We start from the raw sequence: 25,604 nt of genomic DNA on the forward strand, positions 1-25,604 counted from the left end.
TAGGACTACTTGCATGCCAAACAATGAAAGCAGCATGCGATAGACAGAGCTAAGCAATCCCACAACCAATGGATCAGATCTAAGCTCTGCAGTCCTGTCACATCCAGTCATGAATGGTGGTGGACAATTAAACAACTCATTGAAGGTGGAGTCTCCACAAATATCCCCATCCTTTACTAGGCATTCTTTACAGCAAAGGCTATGGGCACTGACAATATTCTGACAATAGTACTGAAGACTTGTACTCCAGAACTTGCCACGCCCCCAGCCAAGCCGTTCCAGTACAGCCACAACACTGGAATCTACCTGACAATGTGCAAAATTTCCCAGGGATGTTCTGTACACAAAAAGAAGGACAAATCCAACCCGGCTAATTACCGGCCCATCAATTTACTCTAGATCATCCGCAAAGTGATATAAGGGGTCATCAACAGTGCTATCAAGTAGCACATACTCAGGAATAACCTGCTCAATGGAGTTCACTTTGGGTTCCGCCAGGGTCAGTCAGCTCCCGACCTCATTACAGCCTTAGTTCAGACATGAACTAAAACGCTGAACTCAAGAGGTGAGGTGAGAGTGACTGCTCTTAACATCAAGTCAGCATTTGACCAAGTGTGGCAACAAAATTGGAGTCAGTGGAAATCAGGGGGAAAACTCTCCGCTGGTTGAAGTCATACCTAGCACAAAGGAAGATGGGTGTGGTTGTTGGAGGTCAGTCATCTCAGCTCTAGGATGTCACTGCAGGAGCTCCTCAAGGTAGTGTCCTTGGCCCAAGCATCTTCAGCCACTTGATCAATGACCTTCCTTCCATTATAAGCTCAGAAGTGGGGTTGTTCACTGGTGATTGCACAATGTTCAGTACCATTCGTGACTCCTCAGATATTGAAGCAGCCTGTGTCCAAATGCAGCAAGACCCGGACAACATTCAGGCTGATAAGTGGCAAGTAACATTTGCACCACACAAGTGCCAGACAATGATGATCTTCCTATGGCATTCAATTGTACTACCATCTCTGAAACCCTCCTCTATCACCATGCTGGGGGTTGCCATTGACCCGAAGCTGAACTGGACCAGTCATATGAATACTGTAGCTACAAAAGCAGGTCAGAGCCTGGGAATTCTGAGGCAAGTAACTCATTTCCTGACTCCCCAAAGCCCGTCCGCCATGTACAAGGCACAAGTCAGGAGTGTGATGGAATATTTTCCACTTGCCTGGATGAGTGCATCTCTAACATCCTCGAGAGGCCAAACAACATCCAGGACAAAGCAGCTTGCTTGATTCCTTCCCCATGCACCACCTTAAACTTTCACTCCCTCCACCACAGAGGCACCATGGCAACAGTATGTACCACCTTCAAGTTCCTCATCAAATTGCACACCAGCCTGACTCTGAACTATGTTGCCATTCCTTCACTATCACCTGGTCAAAATCATGGAACTCCCTCCCTAACAGCACTGTGCGTGTACCTACACCACATGGACTACAGAGGTCAAGAAGGCAGCTCACCACCACCTTCTCAAGAGCAATTAAGGATGGGCAATAAATGCTGGCCTAGCCAGTAATGCCCACAACTCATGAAAGAATAAAAAAAAGAGGGTAGGGTGGGTAAGGTAAGTCGGTAAGCATGTAGGGTGGGTAAGGGGGTAGGGTAGATAAAATAAGTGGGTAAGAGGGTAGAATGGGTAAGGTAATTGTGTAAGGAGGTATGGAGGGTATGGGGGTGGGGTATGTAAGGTAAGTGGGTCAGGGGCTAGTGTTGGTAAGGGGGTAGGGTGGCAAGTGGGTAAGATTGCAGGTGGGTAAGGTGGGTAGGGTGACAAGTGTGTAGGGTGGTAGATGGGTGAGGTGGTCGAGATTGGTAGTGTTGCAGGGGGTAAGGTGACAGGTGAGTAGATGGGTGAGGGACAAGTCATTTTGGGTCAAGGGCGAGGCAGGTCAGGTCCGGGTGTTGGGTGTTCGGTGGGGAGTTGGGTGGTGGGGCATAGTCAGGTTGGGTCTGGAGCTAGTGAGGTTGGATCGGGAGAGATTCAGAGGATCAGGGCGGAGGAGGTAGTCAGGGGATCAGGGGTGTTTTCGGGGGTCAGTCGTACAGTTACCCAAGTGTTATAGCAGGTTCTTTCCTGTCTGATATTTCCTGGGTGTCCATCCAACTCTAACTCAGATTTGGAGACTTTTTCAGAGGGTCCTGGGAAGCAGGGGAATTGCCCATTGGAAGTTAAAACTTCCCAAGCAATTCCCATGGAGCCCTTGTGTTGGGACTTCCAAGAGGTCCCGTAGTGCATCTCCCAGGGTACGTCAGGTCTCTGACTATCCGGAGAATGAAAGGTCTAGGTCATTATGTACATGAAATTTGGTATTTTCACATAAGTTAGTTTGGTTTAATACAGTATTTCTTCATACTTTTCTGTAAGTTTTTGACCATATTTCCTAGCCCTGTGCTGCACTTGACTTGACTGGGTCACTGGAGCAGCAGATAGCCTGTAATTCTGGGTCTCTCGCAATGTTGCTGTTGAACCATGTTGAGCCAGGAAGTTGTATAAGTGTAGCTTACTTGCCTTGATTTGGCTTCTGATTCTTTTCTCGCACTTTGGGGGTGAAGAGGTATTTCTTCAGATGAGTATTTAAAAAAACCTGATATTTTTCAACTAAGTCCTATTACATAGGATTTTGTTTATCATACTGAAAAAAGCTCAGATAATAATGGATAATGAAGTTATTTGTGCAATAACAATCCCTGTAGGGTCCATCACTTAGGGCAATTAGTTATTAATTGCCATCAAGATTTTTTTTAAATTCTATGATCAAAGACACTGGGATTGTATGTTCGCCATGAACTAATAACAATAGAGGGCACAGAATATGAAGCTGTTGGATACAACTTATATTTGTTATGATCCTTGGCCAGACCCCGGGACATGGGGAGATATCCAGTTAGGGACCAATGACATTTTATTTAAAGTAGATAAAGGTTGAGATTCAAGACTCCTGCTTTTGGAATAAAACCGCAAGATTCCATGGGTTTTGAACAAACTAAACAAAATTTACCATACAAATTCAGAAAGATAAAACAATTTACAATATGTATCTTATACTCTAACATTCAGGGTAAGTATGAGTTACATGTGAATTAACAGATAAACTGTGGTCAAACATACCACACTACAGAGTAAATGACAGATGCAACCAAGACAGAGTCCATGGATTTCTCAAGAATCCACCCAGACGTCAGCAAACATCAAGTCTAATAATCTCATTGAAACTTTGTCTCACAAGGGATTCCCAGCTTCACCTTTGAAGATCTCTCCTTGGAACTCTTTCCAAAAGTTGCTCCCACTCAGATGGCTTTAACAATGGCCCCTCTCTCAAGGTTTCAATTTTGCCTTCCGAGATTCCTTCTCCCTGGATTCCCTAGTCTGCACTTCAGCCTCTACTTACTGGCATAATTTCAGCTCTTTGCGATTCAGAGCTTCATTGAACTGGCACTGCCCTGAGTTTCTCCAAACTCCTGTTTCTGGGCTGTATCCAGCTGTATGTGACCCCCCCAGGACTTCCTCTGAGCCCTCTTCCATTACCAAGGCTTCCCCTAAGCCTCTTCCATTACCAGGGCTTCCCCTGAGCCCTCTTCTCAGTTCCTCAGAGCTAACAGAAGCACTTTGTCCGCATGGAGCTTCTTTCCCCTGCTCCTGACTCTCCTGAAACTGGCTGCCTCCAGAAGAGTCATTCACTGACCCTTGAACTGTTCTGGTGACCCATGAAAACACTCCCAGAGGCTCCCACCCTTCTTACTAGGCAGGAATCAATGTAACAGGCATTGGAACATCCTATGACTTAAATGTTGCAATCTCCACAGACAGCTAATTTAGCACCCAGGGACACACAGATCAATGGATTTCATGACATACTGCACATGCATGTTAACCTAGTAACTCATGCAATGAAATAAGGCCTAACTAAACAGATATGTTTAGTTGCTTTAGCACAGTAGGTGTTGCCTGTGCTATCACAAGCCATAACACATTGGACTGAATTTAATGTAGGCACTGGAGATCTCACCCACCAACTGGAGAGCTGGCAAGAGTCCTACATCACCTCTTTTCAAGAAGGCCCGATGCGTTAAGTGGCAATCAGACACTTAACTGGGCAGCCGAGGGCCTACCCCAGGATCAAAGAACCCGGGGGCAGAAGCCCCTTCTGCCGAGGGCTGCCGGTCAATCAGAGATCAGCAGTTCTTCATTGCTTGGCAACGCCACCAAGGAGGCAGTGGCTGTTGCTGGTAATGCATCCACCTGAGGACCAGGACCGCCAAGGAACCCAGGTCACAGGTGAGTGATGGCAGGAGGGGGGTCGTGGGGTTTGAGTCACAGGGGAGAGGGGAGGGGCGTCGACAGCAATGTCATGGAAGTGCCTCTCTGCGAAACTCCCCCATTCTGATGCCTGGTCCCTAAATCAGGCACTGAATGCCTGACTACAAGGGACCCACCAAAAGCCTGCAAGCAATGCTAACAGAGTTTGCTTTTCTGCCTTCTCGCATGGTGAGTCTCCCACCCACTGCTGGGTACGCACCAGTGGCAGCGGGATGAGGCCCATAAGTGGGCATTAATTGGTGGGGTGGGAAAGCTGTCGATGAGCCTTCCTGCCACAGACTTAATCGGAGCAGTGGTGGAAAAGCGGCAGGGTCCCCATCCGCCACCCTCGCACCTGATTAAATGCTGCTCCTGCCACCAAACTCTCCACGAGAATTCCACCCATCAAGTCTATTGATCCGGAGAACGCAGTTAAATGAAATAATCTAACAAGCCAGTTCGCATGTTTTTAGGTAATTGGTAACTATTTACAAATTCTATCCCATGAGAAAATTCCACAGTTCAAATCAGGCTAAGAAAGAGATGGAGGCTTGTGAAGATAAGAGCTGTAAATAATTGTTTCAAATCATTCATCTGTGTAGTGAACCAATCAGGCTCTCATTTCGATCATCATTGCCTATTCTACCGACCAGCCTTCCAAATGTTGATTTTGCTAATAACCTTGCATTCATATTATACCTTTTGAATTCCTGTTTTGTTCTCTCCACATCTTCTTGGGCAGTCTGTTAAACGTCTCATGGAAGTGGAAAAGGTGAAAGGGTTCTGTCAGGCAGTCATATCGTCCAACCTGCGTGATGGCATGTCTCATCTCATCCAGTCGTGTGGTCTGGGAGGAATGCAACACAACACTGTACTGATGGGCTGGCCAAGAGCCTGGAGGCAATCTGATGATCCCAGAACATGGAAAAATATAATCGGTATGTGTAATTCTGAAAATCACAGAATTCCTGAGCAATTGTCGATGCATTCTGAATCAGATTATAAAGCACATTTAAAAATCAAAGCATAAGAACCGAACTGAAAGGAAATTCAAAAGAAATAGGGATAAATCAGTGTTAACTGTCTTTAAAAGAACATAAGAATATAAGAAATAGGAACAGGAGTAGACCATTCGGCCTCTCAAGCCTGCTCCACCGTTCAATAAGATCATGGCTGAACTTCTTGTTTTTTTATTTCCACATTACCATCTAGCCTCGATAACCTTTGATTCCCTTGACTAACAAGAATCTATCTACCTCTTCCTTAAAAATATTCAATGACCCCGTCTCCACCACCTTCTGAGGCAGATACTTCCATAGTCGCACAACCCTCAGAGAAAAAAATTCTCCTCAGCTCTGCCCTAAAAGGGCGGCCCCTAATTTTAAAACAGTGCCCCCTAGTTTTGGACTCACCCACAAGAGGAAACATCCTTTCGATATCCACCTTGTTAAGGCCTTTCAGGATCTTGTATACTTCAATCAAATCACTCCTCACTCTTCTAAACTCCAGTGGAAACAAGCCCAGTCTGTCCAACCTCTCCTCATAAGACAACCCACTCATTCCAGGTATCAATCTAGTAAACCTCCTTTGAACCGTCTCCAATGCATTTACATCCTTTCTTAAATAAGGAGACCAAAACTGCACACACTATTTGTGGTGCAGTCTCACCAATGCCCTGTATCACTGAAGCATAACATCTTTACTTTTATGTTCAATCCCTCTCATGATAAAGGATAGCATTCCATTAATCTTCTTCACACATGTGGAATGTTCTGATAGTTCTAGTCATTGGGGCAAGATTTGTCAATCATTCATGGTCGATAAGTGAAAGATAGAAACTTCGTCCACAAGTTTGCTAGATTTTAAATTTGCCTCTGGCTGTCAAGTCATCCTGTCCTGCAGTATAACCAAATGTCGCAGACATAATGGTGGCATTCAACAGTAGTAGGAAAAAATACTGATGATAACAATCCACAATGGTGTATGTGAACTCTCTCCAAGGAGAGAGAAAATAAACCATGTATATGATACTTATTGGAGAGAATGAAAATGTCTGGGATTGTATACGGATCTGTAAAACACTGCACTTGAAGTTATGTTTGTGTACTGCTCGATCTTGAATCTTATTATTTATGTCAGTCAAACTCTTCCTGACTGTTGCAGCATTGTTACACGCTCCTACCAATCATTACCCCTATATGCAAAAGAATGTGGTATCTAGAAGGCAACAGTTTCTCGTAAGGTCTTATATGTTAAATTGGACCTAAGATATTCATTAAGAAGTTGTAAGAACTTTCAAAGGTGCAGAATTGGAAATAAACAATGCAGGAACTGGAGTAGGCTGATCAGTTCTCCAAACATGTCACCATTCAATTCGATCATGACTGATTTGAACCTCAACTTCATTTACCTGCCTTAGCTCCAAATCCCTTATTTCCCTCACACAACAAAAACCCATTGTCCTTAGTCTTGAGGTCTCCAGTTGTTCCCCAGCAGCCATCGCATTTTGGGGGAAAGAATGTTTTATTTCGGCTAACCTTTGTATGAAAAAGTGCTAACTGATTTCATTCCTGAGAGGCCAGCACCAGCCCCCCCATCCAACACCCCCCCCCAATCCCCTTTTCCATGAATGGGTTAGTGCAAATAATCATGTTTTTTATTCACTCATGGGATCTGGGCTTCACTGGCTGGGTCAGCATGTATTGCCCATCCACTAGTTGCCCTTGAGAAGGTGGTGGTGAGCTGCCTTCTTGAACTGCTGTAGTACATGTGGCATACATACACCCACAGTGTTGTTAGGAAGGGAGCTCCAGGATTTTGACCCAGTGACACTGAAGGAACGGCAATGTATTTCCAAGTCGGTATGGTGAGTGACTTGGAGGGGAATTTCAAGGTAGTGGTGTTCCCATGTATATGCTGCCCTTGTCCTTCTAGATGGTAGCAGTTTGTGGATTTGGAAGATGCTGTCTAAGGAGCCTTGGTGAGTTTCTGCAGCGCATCTTGTTGATGGTACATACTGCTGTCACTGTGCGGTGGTGGACGAAGTAAATGTTTTTGGATGTGATGCCAAACAAGGGGGCTGCTTTGTCCTGGATGGTGTCAAGCTTCTTCAGTGTTGCTGGAGCTGCACTCATCCAGGCAAGTGGAGACTATTCCATCACACACCTGACTTGTGCCTTGTAGTTGGTGGACAGGCTTTGGGGAGTTAGGAAGTGAGTTACTCGCCACAGGATTCCTAGCTTCTGACCTGCTCTGGTAGCAGCATTATTTTTATGGCTAATTCAGTTTCTGGTCAATGGTAACCCCCAGGATGTTGATAGTGGGGGATTCAGTGATGGTAATGCCATTGAATGTCAAGGGGTGATGGTTAAGTTCTCTCTTGTTGGAGATAGTCATTGCCTGACACTTGTGTTGCGTGATTGTTACTTGCCACTTGTCAGCACAAACCTAGATATTGTCCAGGCCTTGCTGCATTTGGACATGGACTGCACAGTATCTGAGGAGTCATGAATGTTGCTGAACATTGTGCAATCATCAGCGAACATCCCCACATCTGACTTTATGATGGCAGGAAGGTCATTGATGAAGCAGGTGAAGATGGTTGGGCCTACGACATTGCCCTGTGGAACTGCTCTATTGGTGTCCTGGGATTGAAATGATTGACGTCCAACAAACACAACCATCTTCTTTTGTGCTAGGTATGACTCCAACTAGCGGAGAGTTTTCCCCCTGATTCCCATTTACTCCAGTTTTGCTAGGGCTCCTTGATGCCACACTTGATCAAATGCTGCCTTGATTTCAAGGGCAGTCACTCTCACCTCACCTCTTGAGTTTAGCTCTCTTGTCCATGTTTGAACCAAGGCTGTAATGAGGTCACGCGCTGAGTGACCTGGCGGAACCCAAACTGAGCATCAGTGAGCAGGTCATTGCTAAGCAAGTACCGCTTGATAGCACTGTTGATGACCCCTTCCATTACTTTACTGATGATGGAGAGTAGACTGATGGGGCGGTAATTGACCGGGTTGGATTTGTCCTGCTTTTTATGCACAGGACATACCTGGGCAAATTTTCACATTGCTGGGTAGATACCAGTGTTGTAGCTGCACAGGAACAGCTTGGCTAGGAGCACGGCAAGATCTGGAGCATGAGTCTTCAGCACTATTGCCAGAATATTGTCAGGGCCCTTAGCCTTTGCAGCATCCAGTGCCTTCAGCCGTTTCTTGATATCACGTGGAGTGAATCGAATTGGCTGAAGACTAGTATCTGTGATGCTGCGGACCTCCAGAGGAGGCCAAGAATGATCATCCACTCGGCACTTCTGGCTGAAGATTGTTGGAAATGCTTCAGCCTTATCTTTTGCACTGATGTTCTGGGCTCCTCCATCATTGAGGATGGGGATATTTGTGGAGCCTCCTCCTCCAGTGAGTTCTTTAATTGTCCACCACCATTCACGACTGGATGTGGCAGGACTGCAGAGCTTGGATCCGATCCGTTGGTAGTGGGATCGCTTAGCACTGTCTATTACTTGCTGCTTACGCTGTTTGGCACACAAGTAGCCCTGTGTAATAGCTTCACCATGTTGACACCTCATTTTTAGGTATGCCTGGTGCTGCTCCTGGCATGCCCTCCTGCACTCTTCATTGAACCAGGGTGATTCCTGGCTTGTTTGGTAATGGTAGAGCAGGGGATATGCCAGGCCATAAGGTTACAGTTTGTCTTCAAGTACAATTCTGCTGCTGCTGATTGCCCACAGCACCTCATGGTTGCCCAGTCTTAAGTTGCTAGATCTGTTTGAAGTCTGTCATATTTAGCACGGTGTTCGTGCCACACAATATGTTGGAGGGTATCCTCAATGTGAAGACAGGGCTTTGTCTCAACAACAACTGTGCACTGGTAACTCCTACCGATACTGTTATGAACAAATGCATTTGTGACAGATAGATTAGTGAGGATGAGGTCAAGTATGTATTTCCCTCTTGTTGGTTCCCTCACCACCTGCCACAGACCCAGCCTAGCAGCAATGTCCTTCAGGACTCAGCCAGCTCTGTCTATAGTGGTACCACCGAGCCATTCTTGGTGATGGACATTGAAGTTCCCCAGCCAGAGTACATTCTGCACCCTTGCCACCCTCAGTGCTTCCTCCAAGTTGTGTTCAACATGGAGGAGCACTGATTCATCTGCTGAAGTGGTGGGGGGCAGGTGGGGGTTGGGTGGCAGTACTTGGTAATCAGTAGGAGGCTTCCTTGCCCATGCTTGACCTAATGCCATGAGATGTCATGGGGTCCAGAGTCGATGTTGAGGGCTCCCAGGGCAATCCTCTCCCAACTGCATACCACTGTGCCATCACCTCTGCTGGATCTGTCCTGCCAATGGGACAGGACATAGCCAGGGATGGTGACGGTGATCTGAAAGATATGATTCTGTAAGGATGACTCTGTCAGACTATTGCTGGACTAGTCTGTGAGACAGCTCTCCCAATTTTGGCACAAACCACCTGCCACCAACACCCAACCCCTCCCCTTCCCTCTCCCTCTTCCTCTCCCTCCATAGATGTTAGTCAAAAGGAGTTTGCTGTTGTTGTTTCCGGTGCTAGGTCAATGCCAGGTGGTCCGTCCAGTTCCATTACTTTTAAAATTTTTGATACAACTGAGTGGCTTGCTAGGCCAGTTCAGAAAGCATTTAAGAGTCAACCACATTGCTGTGGGTCTGGAGTCACATGTAGGCCAGATCAGGTAAGGATGACAGATTTCCTTCCCTAAAGGGCATTAGTGAGCCAAATGGGTTTTTACAACAATGGTTTCACGGTCATCATTAGACCTTTAATTCCAGATTTTTATTGGATTCAAATTTCATCATCTGCTATGGTGGGATTCAAACCCTGGGCCTCTGGATTACTAGTCCAGTGACAATATCACTACATCACCACCTCTCCTTGCTTTCAAAGGACTATAAATGTAGAAATATGAAAACTGTGCTTTAATGGTAGCATGCAGTCACGTTGTAATCTTGTTTTTGTAGAAGTGGTTCGAGAAACTACAGCAGGTCGCTTGGCCCTTCTGGTAGCTAAGAATATTGCTGCATTTCCGTCGAACCAGGAGAGGTATTCCGAGGGTTACATTGATGTCTGGTGGATAGTTCATGATGGAGGAATGCTGATGCTGCTGCCTTTCCTCCTCAGACAGCATAAGGTAACATGAAAATGTTTTGTTCAGAGCAACCGTTTATCATATTGCTCTATTGATGGGTTAGTTCTGCTGTGCGTGTGCTTGTCTATTGGAATCACTGCAATTCACTTTAGGTGCAGAATCGATGTCAACAGCAGCACTACAATCAATAATCAACACTGCAATCACTCAGATTAACTGAAGCAGCAGGACTGAAGGTACATTAGGTACAGGCCTGAAGGTACACCAGATATAGGACTGCACGTGGAGTAGATGCAGGGCTGCAGTTCGGCACTGTAGATAAAGGGCTTCAGGCACTTATACATCTTTCTGGCATTTCCACCAAAGTTGCCTCCACTATTTGGAGGAACCCATTCAGAAGTTCCGGTGCAGTTTGGAAACGTTCCACTTATATAGGGGATCAAGGGTACCCAGTGGGGTCTGGGCAACCCTACCTACCAAAGTGGGCAAGTAATGGATTTTCTAACTGCATGGGGCAGGCGGGCAACTGAGAGGTGTCTGTAGTCGCTGGTTCAGATGACAAATCGCCCATACAAATTAGCTGCCCTCTTGCTGATCTTGCCAACTCCATGTGGGTGAATGCTGGGGGCACCAGCTGGCACAGTCTTCATGTAACCACTGGTACTGCAGGTTTTTGAGACCATCATTCTTAATGTATGTATTTTCTTTTAGGTGAGTGGCATGGCAGACACTGATAGCCAAAGACTCCCTGAATGATGACTAATGATCTTTAGGGGACTTGACAGGGTGGATGTGGAGAGGATGATTCCTCTTGTGGGAGAATCTAGAACTGGAGTCATTCTTTAAAAATAAGGGGTCACCTATTTAAAATGGAGATGAGGCGCATTTTTTTCTCTCAGAGGGTCGTGAGTCTTTGGAACTCTCTTCCTGAAAAGACGATGGAAGCAAAGTCTTTGAATATTTTTAAAGCAGAGGTGGATAGATTCTTGGTAAGCAAGGGGGTGATAGGTTATTGGGGGTAGGTGGGATGCAGATTTGAGATTACTATCAGATCAGCCATGATCTTACTAAATGCCAGAGCAGGCTCGAGGAGCTGAATGGCCTACTCCTGCTCCTTGTTCATATGTTGGTATGTTCATATGATGTGTGATGTACAGGAAGTAAAGGGTTGGAGGCTAGGAAATGCAAAGCTTCAGATCCAGGAGGTAAGGGCTCCAGGTACAGGAAGCACAGTGTTGGAAGTACCTGCCGGTACAGGAAGTACAGGGCTGCAGATACAGGAAGTACAGGGTTGGATGTACAGGGCTGCAGGTATAGGAAAATACAGTTTTGGAAGTACCTGCAGGTACAGGAAGTACCTGCAGGTACAGGAAGTACAGGGTTGGACGTACAGGGCTTCAGGTACAGGAAGTATGGGGCTGCAGATGCAGGAAGTGCAGGGTTGGACATACAGGGCTTCAGGTGCAGGAAGTACAGGGCTGCAGATACAAGAAGTACAGGGCTGGGCATACAGGGCTTCAGGTACAAGAAGTATGGGGCTCCGGATGCAGGAAGTACAGGGTTGGACGTACAGGGCTTCAGGTGCAGGAAGTATGGGGCTGCAGTTTCAGGGTTAGAGGTACAGGACTGAAAGTAAAGGAGGTACAGTACCAGAAGTACAGGGCTGCAGGTACAGGAAGTATAGGATTGGAGGTACAGGAAGTGCAGGGTTGCAGATACAGGGTTAGAGGTACATGCTGAAGGCAAAGGAGGTACAGTATAGGAAGTACAGGGCTGCAGGTACAGAAGGTAATGGACTGGAGATACAGGAAGTGCAGGGCTGCAGGTACAGGGGTACAGAGTTGGAATTACACGACTATGGGTACATTAGCTCTGTGTTTTTGGCCAAATTCAGTATGATCACAGTTTTTGAGTTACAGACTTATTTTTCCACTTCTTCTAGTGTGACTGTTTGCCCAAGTACTGGCCTCAAAATGTTAATTCTATCCTACCTGTTTTAATATGCTGGAATTCAGAAAGTAATGAAAAAGTAATGGTATATATGCCGTTGTTATTTTAAGTTTCTTTTTTTCACTTGGTGACTTATTCTCCTGGCACCCTCATGGTTAAAACCTTCCCTGTTAAAGAACAGTCATTCACAGAGAACAATATTATGACTTTTAAAAGTTTAGAATGTAATGAATGCAGTTTTGACCTGCAGTGACCAGCAGAAGTAAACCAGCTGATTACCTGTGATACTAAATGTAGACTTATCAAATAACTCACTTGTATTTATGGTCTTCAGGTTAATTGTATATAATTTACACTGACTGTTTTATAGTCTGTTAATAAAAGTCAGAGGACCACTTCTCGAATTTGTATTTGAGTACATCACACATCATTAATCGTCATACAGGGAGTCTTTAGCTATCAGTGTCTGCCATATCACTCACCTAAAAGAAAATACATGCATTAAGAATAATGGTCTCAAAAAACTGCAGCAACAGTGGTTACATGAGGACTGTGCCAGCTGGTGCCCCCAGCACTCACCCAAATGGAGTTGGTAAGGTCAGCAGGCGGACATCTAATTTGTATGGGGCAATTTGTCATCTGCACCAGCCACTACAGACACATCTCAGTTGCCCGCCTGCCCCATGCAGTTAGAAAATCAATTATTTATCCACCATGGTAGATAGAGTTGCCTAGGCCCCACTGAGTGTCCCCTTGGTCCCCTGTATAAGCGGAATGGCTCCAACTGCACCAGAACTTCCTAGTGGGTTCTTCCAAATAGTGGAGGCAACTTTGGTGGATATGTCAGATGTATAAGTGGGGCAGGACTGATTGTTCGGGGTTTCACTCCTTACAAATCCAATTCAAAAATCCCAGAAAAGGGCAGTAAGTCAGGAATTAAGCACAACATCTGCCAAAATTGGGTTTCTGTATTTCCAGGATTGATTGGAACGTAGTATTCTCATCCTATACTTTGGCCAATCTTTGCAAACCATTTCTGAAATGTAAAGCTGGAACTTATCAGGTCTGAAATAAAAGATATTTTCAGGTAGAATCCGTTTTCAGAAACGATGTCATATGAACCCCTCCGCAACCTAAGAACCATTCCCAGATACCAACCGTTCTCTGAAAATCTGCTTTCTTGTAAAATTGAATTCTTCACCGGCTGTAAACTGCAAAGGTATTGATGCCACCTCTTTTATGCTTGGTCTTTGTTTGACAGGTGTGGAGGAAGTGTAAGATGCGCATTTTCACAGTGGCCCAGTTGGAAGATAACAGCATCCAGATGAAGAAGGACCTCACAGTGTTTCTCTATCACCTACGGATTGTAGCTGAGGTGGAAGTTGTAGAAATGGTATGAGGAAAGCTGTGAAATGTGGAGACAAGTGTGGATAAGTAGCTATTCATGCCAGTGTACTAAAATAAAAGGGGAAGAATTATGAACTCTCAGTTAACGTACTGTCTCTGTATAAAAAGGAATTTGTTCCAATTACCTCCATTTTGGGGGAGACCATGGCATAGTGATAATGTCACTGGACGAGTAATCCAGAGGCCAGGCTAATGCCCTGAGTTGGGTTCAAATCCCAGCATGGAAGCTGGTGGAATTTGAATTCAATTGATTCATAATTCAATTGATTAATTTGGGATTAAAAGCTAGTGCCAGTAATGGCCCCATGAAATGGTCATGGATTGTTGTAAATGCCCTCATGTCCTTTAGGGAAGGAAATTTGCCATTCTTATCAGGTCTGGCCAACATGTGACTCCAGACCCACAGCAATGTGGTTGACTCTTAACTGCCCTCTGAAATGGCCTAGCAGTTTAAGGGTAATTAGGGATGGGCACAAATGCTAGCCTTGCCAGCGACGCCCACATCACATGAAAGAATTTTTTTTTAAACTAGAGAGACATAAAATGCTCCCTTAGGTTCAGCTAACATTACCTGAGTTCAAATGGACCAAGCTCATGGACAAAGAATTGTTTTTGGTAACTGTTACAGATACCCCATCTCCCACCCTCTATTCAAACAGAAACAATACAAACAATAAGCATCCAAATCGTTAGAAAGAAAAAGGAAATTTAATAAATTAAATTATAATATTATTTGCTTGTTGCTTCTCCATGGAAACCTGGATGCAGACATAATTACAGAAGGGAGACAGGCAAGCAGAGCAACCACCCTCCATAGGGTGTGTCTAAAGAACCAGATTTCCAAAGTCCCAAAAGCATATGATCTCCTGGACTAGTTTCAGTCTCCCAAGGGATTGAAGAGGAATTTTTTTTTCAAAATTGGGTTTTGGTTTTATCTGGTTTCACATCTCTGCCAGGAGATCAGGTAGAGTGGGGATGCTTTATTGTGATGCACAAGGCATTGCAAAATATGGGTCCGCCATTATTAATATTGTACCTGCATTATCCTTTGGACATTTGGGATATTTGTGTAGTCCACCACTGCCCCCACCATCAACATTGATATGTCACTCACAAAAAATTAACATAATCAATTTAAATAAGTTTTAATGTTTCTTATCGCATGTATTGTTCTGCTTCATAGCATGACAGTGATATCTCAGCTTACACTTATGAGCGAACACTAATGATGGAGCAAAGGTCACAAATTCTAAAGGAAATGCACCTAACAAAGAATGAGAGGGAGCGTGAGGTAAGGGTCTATTTATTTTGCTTCATGAGAAATTTTGCTCTGGTCTCATGTTTTGAGGTGTGAAATCCTAAAATATTAAACGTAGCACTCATTTTTCGAATGATGCTGAAGTCCTGTTCACTCACAAAAGTCTTGTTAAATAACAGAACAAAGGAGGTTGTTGAGTTAGTAAACATACCATCTGACATGGCATTGAAACATTCAGATCAGAAGGTCCTAGGTTCAGTCCCTGGTCTGGGCTGAATTAGTTGGAAGTGTAGCCAAACCAACATGTGGATAATATCAATTTGTTGTGCCAATTTTTGAGACTATTTTCATGATCAAAGATTTAAGGGAATGTATAGCCACCGATGCACAGTAGCAGCAGTGTGTACCATCTACAAGATGCACTGCAGGAATTCGCCAAGGCTCCTTAGACAGCACCTTCCAAACCCACAACCACTACCATCTAGAAGGACAAGGGCAGCAGACACGTGGGAACACCACCACCTGGAAGTCCCCCTCCAAGTCACTCACCGTCCTGACATGGAAATATATCACTGTTCCTTCACTGACGTTGGGTCAAAGTCCTGGAACTCCCTCCCTAACATCACTGAGTATACATACACCACATGGACTACAGCAATTCAAGAAGACAGCTCATCACCGCCTTCTCAAGGGCAACTTGGGATGGGCAATAAATGTTCACCCAGCCAGCGAAGCCCACATCCCATGAATGAATAAAAAAATTCTCACACTTCCAATGAGGGGCCACACTCCCAGAGTGTGTGGGTTAAAGCTTGGGGGCTACAGATTTGAAACCTTGATTCCAACCCAGACTCCTGGTAAGCACAGCTCCTTACTGAGATCAGAGCAGCATTGAATCACCCCTTAGGATTTTCTACAAACAACAAAATAACTGACAGATAAGCAGATGGTTAAGCAACTGCTGTTTGTCATGATGCCAGGCATTTCCAATAGTAATCAGCTGTGACATCTTATTTTTGAAAAACTTAAGCGAGGAGTCAAAGTCTGAAATGCAGGTTGCCAATAATGTTGAAGAAAGTAATGGTGAAAACTGCAAGCCAAGAAGTGGTTGTTATTTGCTGCCAGGTTTGGATTTGAGAATTTGAGTAAGGAAGAAAGACTGGTATTTGCAAAGCACCTTTCACAACCTCAAGACTACCCAAAGCACTTTACAGCCAATGAAATATTTTGAAGCAGTCACTGTTGCAATATAGGAGAGGATCCCACAATTATGAGGTCCTGGGAAAGACTGAGAGTAGCAGATGATGAGCTTTGATTTTGACAGAACCAAGATGTAGGGAGAAAGAAGAAGATATAGGCACAACCACAGAGGAAATTATGAAAAGTTATCCTGCTTACCTTTTGAATTTAAAGAAAATGAGTTTCATAACAGTGAGGTACAGCAATGAGAGCAGATTTCCTCATTAAGCCACCAACATGTGAATTCAAGAAAGCACACCCAATGACATAAAAATGATGCAGTGCTAATGTAACAAGAGATTTACTCTTCAGTTTACATTGTAGCCTCTTCTATCTCACTGACTGATGTATTAGGAAGGTAGGTTGAACTAAAACAAGGAACAGTATGAATATCAACGCCCCAGGGGCATCATCTTGTTGATGGCTGCTCTACAAACATGATAACATATTTCCTCTCCTGGCTTCCTCAAAGACTGTTATTGGCAGAGGGAGTCACAGAAAGGGAAAGAATATTAAGTATCTGAACAAAAAAAAAATCTAAAACAGTAAATGAATGCCTGTGATGTCTCCATGAACAGCACTCCATCACTGCAGTTTATTCCTCTACAAAAGAAGTCAATGTTCCTGAGGACCTTGTCCATTATTGCTCTTTTCCCTTGTCCAGATTCAAAGCATCACAGATGAATCACGCGGTTCCATTCGTCGTAAACATCCAGCGAAGGCCAAGCTACGCCTGAGCTCTCAGGATGAACAGGAAGGAAGTGCTGTAGAAAAACCCGAGGAGGAGGTACTCCCATTATAGTGGCTGATTAGTGAAATTAGTGAATCCAAAGGGACACGTCAGCATTTGCTGTCTTCAATGTCTTTACTGAGTCAGATCACACAAGGTATCCTGTTTTGGGGAAATTTTTCTAACAACAGAGAAACATGTTGTAGGACAAAAGCAAAACACTGTGGGTGCTGGAATTCTGAAATAAATACAGAAAGTGCTGGAAAAATTCAGCCAGTCTGGCAACATCTGCGGAGAGAGCAACAGGGTTAACGTTTCAATTCTAATATGACTCTTCATCTGATGAAGCATCACACTAGACTTGAAATTTTAATATGTTGTAGGAGTTGCCTTCCAAAGAATTCTTATTTTTCATTCATTTAATTTGAATAATAGTTTTCTATCTTGCTTTTTACCTCCGTGGCAATGTTTGAATCCAACATTGATTGCTAAAGAAATAGGATTATCAAGCAACGTCCGCTAGCTTATGAACTCAGTTTGCAGACTGATGGGCTCCTAACTGGATCTAACTGCTTGTCTAACTGTAACGTTGGTGCAGCACTTTCTGGTGTTAAGAGAATGGGGTAGATGGTTGTTGTTATCGCTTGGCCAAAACACAGAAAGGAAAGACCAGCTCAGGGAGGCTCGCATGGTCACCGCCAAGTGATGTCCTCAAGGTGAAGATGATTCTCAACTTTGTTAGTGAATCATCAGTGTTAAAGGGACCATCCTCCATCACTGTGTCCAGATGGGGCTGCAGTATCATCTGTAAGTAAACAGAAACAGGGTGGATAAGAACAGTGCCACTGGCCAGTTTCATTTCAGAACAGGAATTTAAAAAGTGAAATACTATTATACAAAACTGGTGAGCAGAAGAATACCAGCTGACCCAAAGGCCTGCCATACAGCCTGATGGCTGAAGCATCAGGATTATGCAATTCCTCCCTGCGCACTCCACACAGACTTCTCCCTCTCCCTATTAGAAAGGTGATGTTGCAGTGCAGAGCCCTTTCCTGTGGTCAGGCAGCAGGTGCTTTGACAGGCCATAATTTGGGGCTCGGATTTTCCTCCAGGTAAGGAGTTTCTGGTAGTGGGTGCTCTCTAGGCGGGGCAAGCTGGGTGATTTTCGCTTTGGACGTGGTCAGTAATCAGCGGCACTTTACATATCCTGTTACTTTTCCTTTCCACTGGCTACAATGGGAAGACAATGAGTATAAAGGGTGCCTGATTTGCAACTGTCAGTTTTCTGCCTGCGCACATAGTGACAATTACCCTCTAAGTGTATTATTCCACAGTCTACATGATTTCCTTAAATGGTGGATCTCTGCAACTTCAAGTGACCCTGCAGTCCATCTCCACCTCATTCAATTATCTCAGCAGCTGGAAAATCCTCTATTTTTGGAAGTACAAATCCTTTGTGGTGATCAGTATTATTTTATTAACCACTGTCAGATTTGTAACACTGAATCTCTCAGGCCCCTCTCTCTGCCCTTACAGAGTACAGAAGGTGATACTGGTTGAAAGAGGTACTTAATATGTGGGGGTTTCTTGGAGGATACAGGATTGTGAAGGGCTGTAATGCTTTCATTCCTGCTTATGTTGCTGCAGGAACCTTATATAAAATTCTTGAGTAAGATTAGATATCCCAGGGACATGGCCTAATGAAAAGGGAGATGATGTATTATCACGATAAAGGAAAAGAGTTCTCCAGCTCTTGGTAGATCGAGTGACCTTTCCTGGAAACTTATTCCAGAAGTACATTTACCATTTATATTTTTTCACTGTTGACTTCCTCTTCCAACTTCTAACTTCTCTCCACCACTGGCACGTACAAAATGCACCGCAGCAATCAGCATGCTTACTTTGACAGCACATTCCAACACTGCGGCCTCCACCACCAAGGAGGAAAGGGCAGCAGTCTTTGGGAAACATCACCAGCTCCAAATTTTCCTCCACATATTGCCATTATCACTCAGATATAAAATCCTGGAATTCTCTATCTAACTTGAATGTGGGATCACCATCGCCACAAAGACTGCATTAGTTCAAGAAATAGATTCGCCACCACCTTCTCCAGATAGCCATTAGCGGACAATAAATGCAGCCTTGCCAAAAATAAAATCAAAATGTCCTAATTTTTACTTTCGTTGTCAGGAATTTGACTCTTCCATCATCGTGCTAAATTCGACACATTTAAAATTTGATTCCGTGTCACCAAACATAGACAGCCCTTGTTGCTCACACCAGTTTTATTGCTCTCTTTCTTCCTCTTTCAGCTTCAGTTGATTCACGACAAAACAGCTTCCACTCAGTCGATAGCCTCTCGGTCACCTGCTGATGTGGTGAGCACACCTGGAGAGAAAGTTCACATGACCTGGACTAAAGAAAAATTAGTCGGAGACAAAAACAAAAACAAAGGGCCAGTCACACCAGAAGAAATCCGGGATCTCTTCAGTATGAAACCGTGAGTGCTCTTAATCTGAAGTACAGCAGGGAAGAGAGCAAAGTGCTAGTTAAATATCTAAGCATTCTGTGCACTTCAATAAATAAGATCAGACAGGGGGCATGTCTCTTGGTATACATGGTACCGTGCAGTTATTAGGACTTTAATGTTTTGCTGGAGTTTGTGGTTTTAATTTGCTTAAAGCTGGAACTGTGAATCCTGTGCTTGGCATTCACTGTCACAGTCATTCACTTAATTTTTTCAACTGGTCTTTTTCTCACTTTATGCTGCCAGTGAATGGGAGAATCTGTAAGTCAAGTTCATTGTTTACTTTCTTATTCCTTCTTTCATCCTATTGGTACAGTTTTATGTTTTGTTATGTAGAGTACATTTTGTTATAATTATGAAGTTCATAGGATTGTTACGTTTTGGGACAGTGGGCGGAATTTTCTGTGCCCTTTGGTGTCATGGCGGGCGAAGGCGGACAATATGGCGGGAAGGCAAAGTTTCACGCAGTTCTGAAACCAGTTTGCAATCGTCTGCTCCACCTGTTAATGGTGGGCTGTGATTCCCACCGCCGCGCATCAGGAACCTCATTTTAATACGTCTGCATATCACTATAAGCCCTGGAATCATCCCCCCATGTCAAATTTACCACCCACATCGGCGGGAAAACACGCCAGTGCAGAAAATGTCTTGACAAGTGTGACGTGCAGAAGTCAGGACTTTCTGTCAGGGCCTTGCTCACATCGCGGACATCCGAGGAGCAGAAGATGCTGGAGCCCAACAACAACGGGACCCTGGAGGGACATGCATTGAATGCTGGGTGGATTCTCATGGACAGAGATCTGCCATGAAGCAGCTCGCAGAAAGTGGAAGTTCACCATTGAGGGTCGGCTTCAGGACATCAGTGTCTTGGCCATAGTCTGCTATGGATGATCATCAAGGGGGTGGAGAGGAAGGTGTAGGTTTGACTGGGAGAGGAAAGTGTACCGGAGGGTTGGGTGGAGGGAGTGGGAGTCAACTTGGGAGAGGGGGAACGGTGGTGTCGGGGAGGGGTGAGGTTGGGAGAGGGGGAATTATGGTGTCGGGGGCGTGACGTTGTGGAGGTAGGAAATACGGGGGAGGAGGGTGTGACGGGGGAGAATATGGCAACTGGGGAGATAGATGTAAAGGGAGAGGAAAGTGTAAGGGAAGAAGTTTGGAGGGGGTATGAGTTTGGAGGGGGGAAGGAGTCCAGGTGGAGAAGGAGTTCATGGTGGGGAAAGAGTCCAGGGGAAGGAAGGAGTAAGGGTGGAGTTAGGATTAAGGGTAGAAAAGAAGTAACGTGGGGTGGGGTGGAGTATGTCCAGGTTAACATACAAGGAAGGGGTCTGTGGAGTTGATGTCTTCCTGGGGAGTGAAATGATGGTGGGCATGGTAGGAGGGAATGGTGAGAATGAGAGAGGGCAGAGTGAGACGGTAGGGTGGGAGGTAAGGTTGCGACAGTAGCGGCAGAAGAGACAGCAAGGGTGGTTGGTGGGGACTCATAGGCAGATATGGACCCTGGGGGTGTGAAGGAGGAGGTCAAGGAGGTCAATATGGCTGGGGGTGAGATTCTCAGGAAGGTAGGGAACATACACATTCACCTGGAGATCCCAGAAAGAAAAGCATTCTGGCTGGTAGGTGATGGTGGGGAGGTGGAAGGTGATGTTGGGGGGTCGACAGTGATGGGGGAAAGGACTTGTGCGACTGGGGGAGGGGAAAGGACAGGGCAGCTGAAGACAAACATTACCAGTACCATGCTTCTAAAATCAAAAGTGAAAAGAGCCTCGTGTTGGACGGACACAGATGCTGTATGGGAGTGTGATCAGTGGGTGGGTGGAGATGCAGGTCAGCTCAGATGGACAACTGAAAGAGAACCCCAGCAAGCAACATTGAAAATGCTCAGGAGCATTTGAGATGAGTATGATGGGGGAAGGACCTATGTGTATGGGAGAGTGCTTGCATGAGGCTCCAAAAGGCCCTGCTACAAACACACACACACACACACAAACACACACATCTCCCTGCAGAATCACTCATGGGCTGGCTGTGTGCAACTGAACTGCTAGCGGAGGGGGAATACAGGAGGAGGAGTCGCAAAGCCTGTAAGTAAAGCTGAAAGACAACATTTACACATTATTCAGTGAAAGTGAATATATTTTCAGATCATAAAGTGACAGAATGTGTGCAACCGCTTGTGATCAGAAACTCTTAACTTTTCTAGGTCTAACACTTCTAGGTGCTGCCCTGACATCTGCAGCAAGGTTGACGATGGGGTGGAGCCTGTTCAAAGGTTGGCCCTGTTGTCTCCAAAAGCCTCTGACGATTTTGGTCTGCGTCCTCTGGACAGCCGAGGCTTTGAGGGCCCCGGCTTGCTTTGGCTGTCCTCCTGTGGGCCAGCTGCTCCCTTTGCAGTGACAGAGGACAAGGATGAGGGGGTCACATGCAACGGGGACTTGGGGAGAGAGGACAGTCTCTGAGATTCCTGAGAAGATGACCCACAGGTGTCCAGCTGCTGCTTCTCCTCCCTTCGGATGCCGAGGGGCCCCGGCCTGACTCCTTGAGGGCAAGGAGCACCTGGAGGATGTCAACGTGCCCTGCTTCCCTCTCACATTGCCACATGGCTACCATGACGGATTGCAGGTCTGTGTGCATCTCTGCATTCTGCTGGACCAGGGTCTCCATGGCACCTGCCATCCTCCCCATGGAGACCTCCATACATGCATATGTGGGCGCCACTTCATCAGAGAGCAGGCGGATGCATTCCTCTGACTTGCGTACCACTCTGTTGAGGGCTTCCAACAACTCTGTGTGACACACTACCCCCCACCCGGTTCTGCTGACTTTCCACAATGAGGTAGAAAGCCGAATCTAGAGGCTCATCATCTGTCTCGGACCTCACGGATGCCTCTTCCCCAGCAGTGCTCCGAGTGCCAGGGAGCTCGGTTGAATCCTGCTGCGGACACATGCCTGTGCGGTGTCCACCAGATTGTGAACCCAAGCCTGCTCTAGATCTAGGTCCCACCAAGGTGTGTGTCTCTGCGCTGGTGGAGGGTGTGGGTAAGCGCTGTGACGGGTCTTCCAGGCTGCAGCTTTTCAATGGAGGAGGTGTCCTTTTGGCTGGAGGTGAGGACGTGGATGGAGCTGAGGGACTGGCTGGCTGAGGATGTCAGTCACTTGGCAGAGCTCCCTGTGAACCAAAGTAGAGATAAATAGTGCATATCAGCAGAGTCAAAAGCAGGAGAGAGAGCACTCAAAGTTGCATTGAGAGAGGTGCGGGATCTTTATGTGGGCGTTCGCCGCCGACCTCACCGTCTCCAGAGGCACAATCCACGTCCCCACCAGCCAGCAAAATGGAACGCTCCTCAAAGTGAGTGAGGGGTCTAATATTCGGCACTCCACCCCCAGTCTGGGACCTCTGTCTGTTAATGTGAGCCAGCTTCTTCTGCATGAAAACAGATGGAGAGAGTGTGAGCAGGACACATGGCACTGCCTGGAATGTTTGTGTGGTGAGCGGAGTCATGGACAGGATGAGAACATGAGCTTGAGAGGAATGAGCCTGATGGAGATGTAAGGGCGTGTGTGAGAGTTAGTGGTGTTGTCCGTTGAGGCATGAGATTCCTGTGAATGCATGATTCGTTTGAGTGTGTGTGAGTTGAGAGTGAAGAGAAGAGTGACTTACCCTGGCAGAACGGAGGAGACCATTAATCCTCTTTCAGCACTGGGTAGCTGTCCTCTTTTTCAGAGTGGTGGCACTGGCCACCGCTGCCACCGCCTCCCATGCTGGATTGGTGACCTTGCTTGCTGGTCTTCGCCCAGAGCTGGGGTAGAGGACATCACAGCGGACCTCCACTGTGTCCAGTAGGTGCTCAAGGGAGGCGTCACTAAATCTGGGACCAGCATGTTTCCTCCCTTTGGCAGCCATCAGTTCACGGCAGTTTCCTATCCCTGGAAGAATGCTAGCTCTTTGCATGGACGGCATTTAAATATGGCACCCGGTTTACTGAAGGCTTGATGTGATGGTGGGGCAAGCGATTAAGATGATGCCTCACCAGCAACCTGGCATGTTTCCCAGGAATGCATGATTAATGAGGCAAGATTGGTACGATATGGGGCGAAAAGCTGCCATTGCGGCCAACAGGTAAAAAATCCTTTTTCCTGCCCGCTACTGCACTTAGCGTAAATCTGGGATGATTCCGCCCTGTGTGTCCAATTTAAGGTGAAATGAAGGAGGTGATGTAACCTCTTCTGAAGTCTGCCTGACCGAAGCCTAGGTGGTTTAATGTTAGAGATTAAACAGGGTGCAGTTTTTTTACTGGGAAGAAGGTGCATGATGTTTACATTTGGAGACAATAGCCGCAGCCTGTGTGCAAATAGTGGTTAAACTTGGAGGCTCCAAAGTCTCAGAAAGCTATTGAGAATGTTAGGTTTAAATAGTTGTGCTTTAAAGTAACCATTTAATTTCAAAATGAAAGAGAGTTGAGTTCTCAAAGATAGCTAATCAGCCTTTCTATCTGGATACAAGGCCCATGTGATTCATGTTACCATGGAAATGGGCTTTGAGAGGGGAGGAGTTTATTAGATACCCCTGAAAATAAACAGACAAGGTTTCTAGGAGAGGGGGAGCAGCTATAGGCAGCAAGACACTATGGTTCACCATACAAGAATTGGGGTGGGAGGTTGTGTTTGGATTGGTGTTATGGACAGGAGGGCATTTAATTTAAACAGTCCTGATTTTCCTCTCCCTACCTGGCCATAAGCAGAAAGGTGTTTTTGATTTTTGATTTTCCCCTTTATATATATATATATATATATATAAATATACGGGGGGTGGGGGTGTCGCTACATAGCCCCCAGTACATTCATACAAAAAGAGAGAGATAGAGAAATAAAGAAGTACATGGCAAGGACCACAGAATTAATAATTACTGTTTCACGTGAGTCCAGAGTCCAGAATCAAAAGTCCAATGATGTATTCTTTCGCAGAGTCAGCAGGCTGGAGACTGATGTTGGATAATTCACTTTTCCAGTGGAGATGATTATCATGATGAGATGGGCACAGAGAGGTGAATTAGTCTTGTAGGCACCGGTACAGGAGTTCAGAAGTTCCGGTGGAAACAATGTAGATGGGGTGCAGGTGTTTCAAAACCTGGACAGAGCTCTGGTTCTGCTGCTGCTTGGTTGTTGGAAGATAGCAGTCTGAGCTTTTCTGCTCCACAAGACAATATTACAAGTTTCACCAGCTTGAGGGGGGTAATGGGGGGGAGGATCTTGTGATATTGCCACTTCTCACTTTGGCTTGGACAAAGGCAGTATGTTCCTTTGTCTGGATTCTTGAGATGGTTATGCCCATTAGCAATTTTTATATTAAAACAAGGCTGGAAGATTTGCCTAGCTTTAGCTAGAGGGAGAAGTCTCCAAAAAAAGTTTCACTATGAAAGACAGCTCTGGAGTTAAAAGCTTCCTGGTTAAGAAATGAAAGGTTGGAAGTAAATCTTCAGGATCTAAGAATCATTTTGGACTAATTTTGGAAGAATTTAAGGTCTACTTTCAGGACAGTGTAATGTATACCTGATAGTGTGTTTTCTCGTTTGTGTTATAAGTTCTACTCTATCGTTGAGAGTATAAGTTGCCTACAAAAATACATCTAGTCATAGTCCCAAAGGAGAATAGATATCTCTCCCCATCAGAGAAAGACTCTTGGCCACTCGTAGCTGTGGGACATCACTCCACAAGCATGGGGCAAGGCAAAGAGGCAGGGCCTCCATGAACTACAACAGCTGGTATGGCGATTGTGCCCCCACTGTTGGCGTTATTCTGCATCACATTGCCTACAAAAATAGTATTTAGTCGATAATGCTTTTAATCTGTTTGTTACAGTAAACATCTTAAAATGGGAAATGTTGCTGTATCGTCCATTCAGCTATTAACTGGAAGTTCAAATTTCTTTTTAAATGTTATCTCTACGGATATCGTAACAATTAGCACAGTCTATCGGCACAGTTGCATCTACTTGTATAGCT

The 25,604-nt window shown here is 45.4% G+C and overlaps 1 protein-coding gene across 1 annotated transcript in view; it reads left to right on the plus strand.

Moving 5' to 3' along the window:
• The window catches only part of LOC144688627 (solute carrier family 12 member 5-like), a 742,161-nt gene that overhangs the window by 700,826 nt on the left and 15,731 nt on the right, over window positions 1-25,604 (plus strand). Inside the window, exons 18-23 of the mRNA XM_078555421.1 lie at window positions 5,088-5,283; window positions 10,364-10,533; window positions 13,703-13,834; window positions 15,032-15,139; window positions 17,010-17,132; window positions 19,391-19,578. Of these exons, the coding sequence (XP_078411547.1) occupies window positions 5,088-5,283; window positions 10,364-10,533; window positions 13,703-13,834; window positions 15,032-15,139; window positions 17,010-17,132; window positions 19,391-19,578 (917 nt within the window). The remainder of the gene's footprint in view (window positions 1-5,087; window positions 5,284-10,363; window positions 10,534-13,702; window positions 13,835-15,031; window positions 15,140-17,009; window positions 17,133-19,390; window positions 19,579-25,604) is intronic.

This window comes from Cetorhinus maximus, chromosome 13 (genome assembly GCF_964194155.1).
Source record: "Cetorhinus maximus chromosome 13, sCetMax3.hap1.1, whole genome shotgun sequence".
Taxonomy (NCBI): domain Eukaryota; kingdom Metazoa; phylum Chordata; class Chondrichthyes; order Lamniformes; family Cetorhinidae; genus Cetorhinus; species Cetorhinus maximus.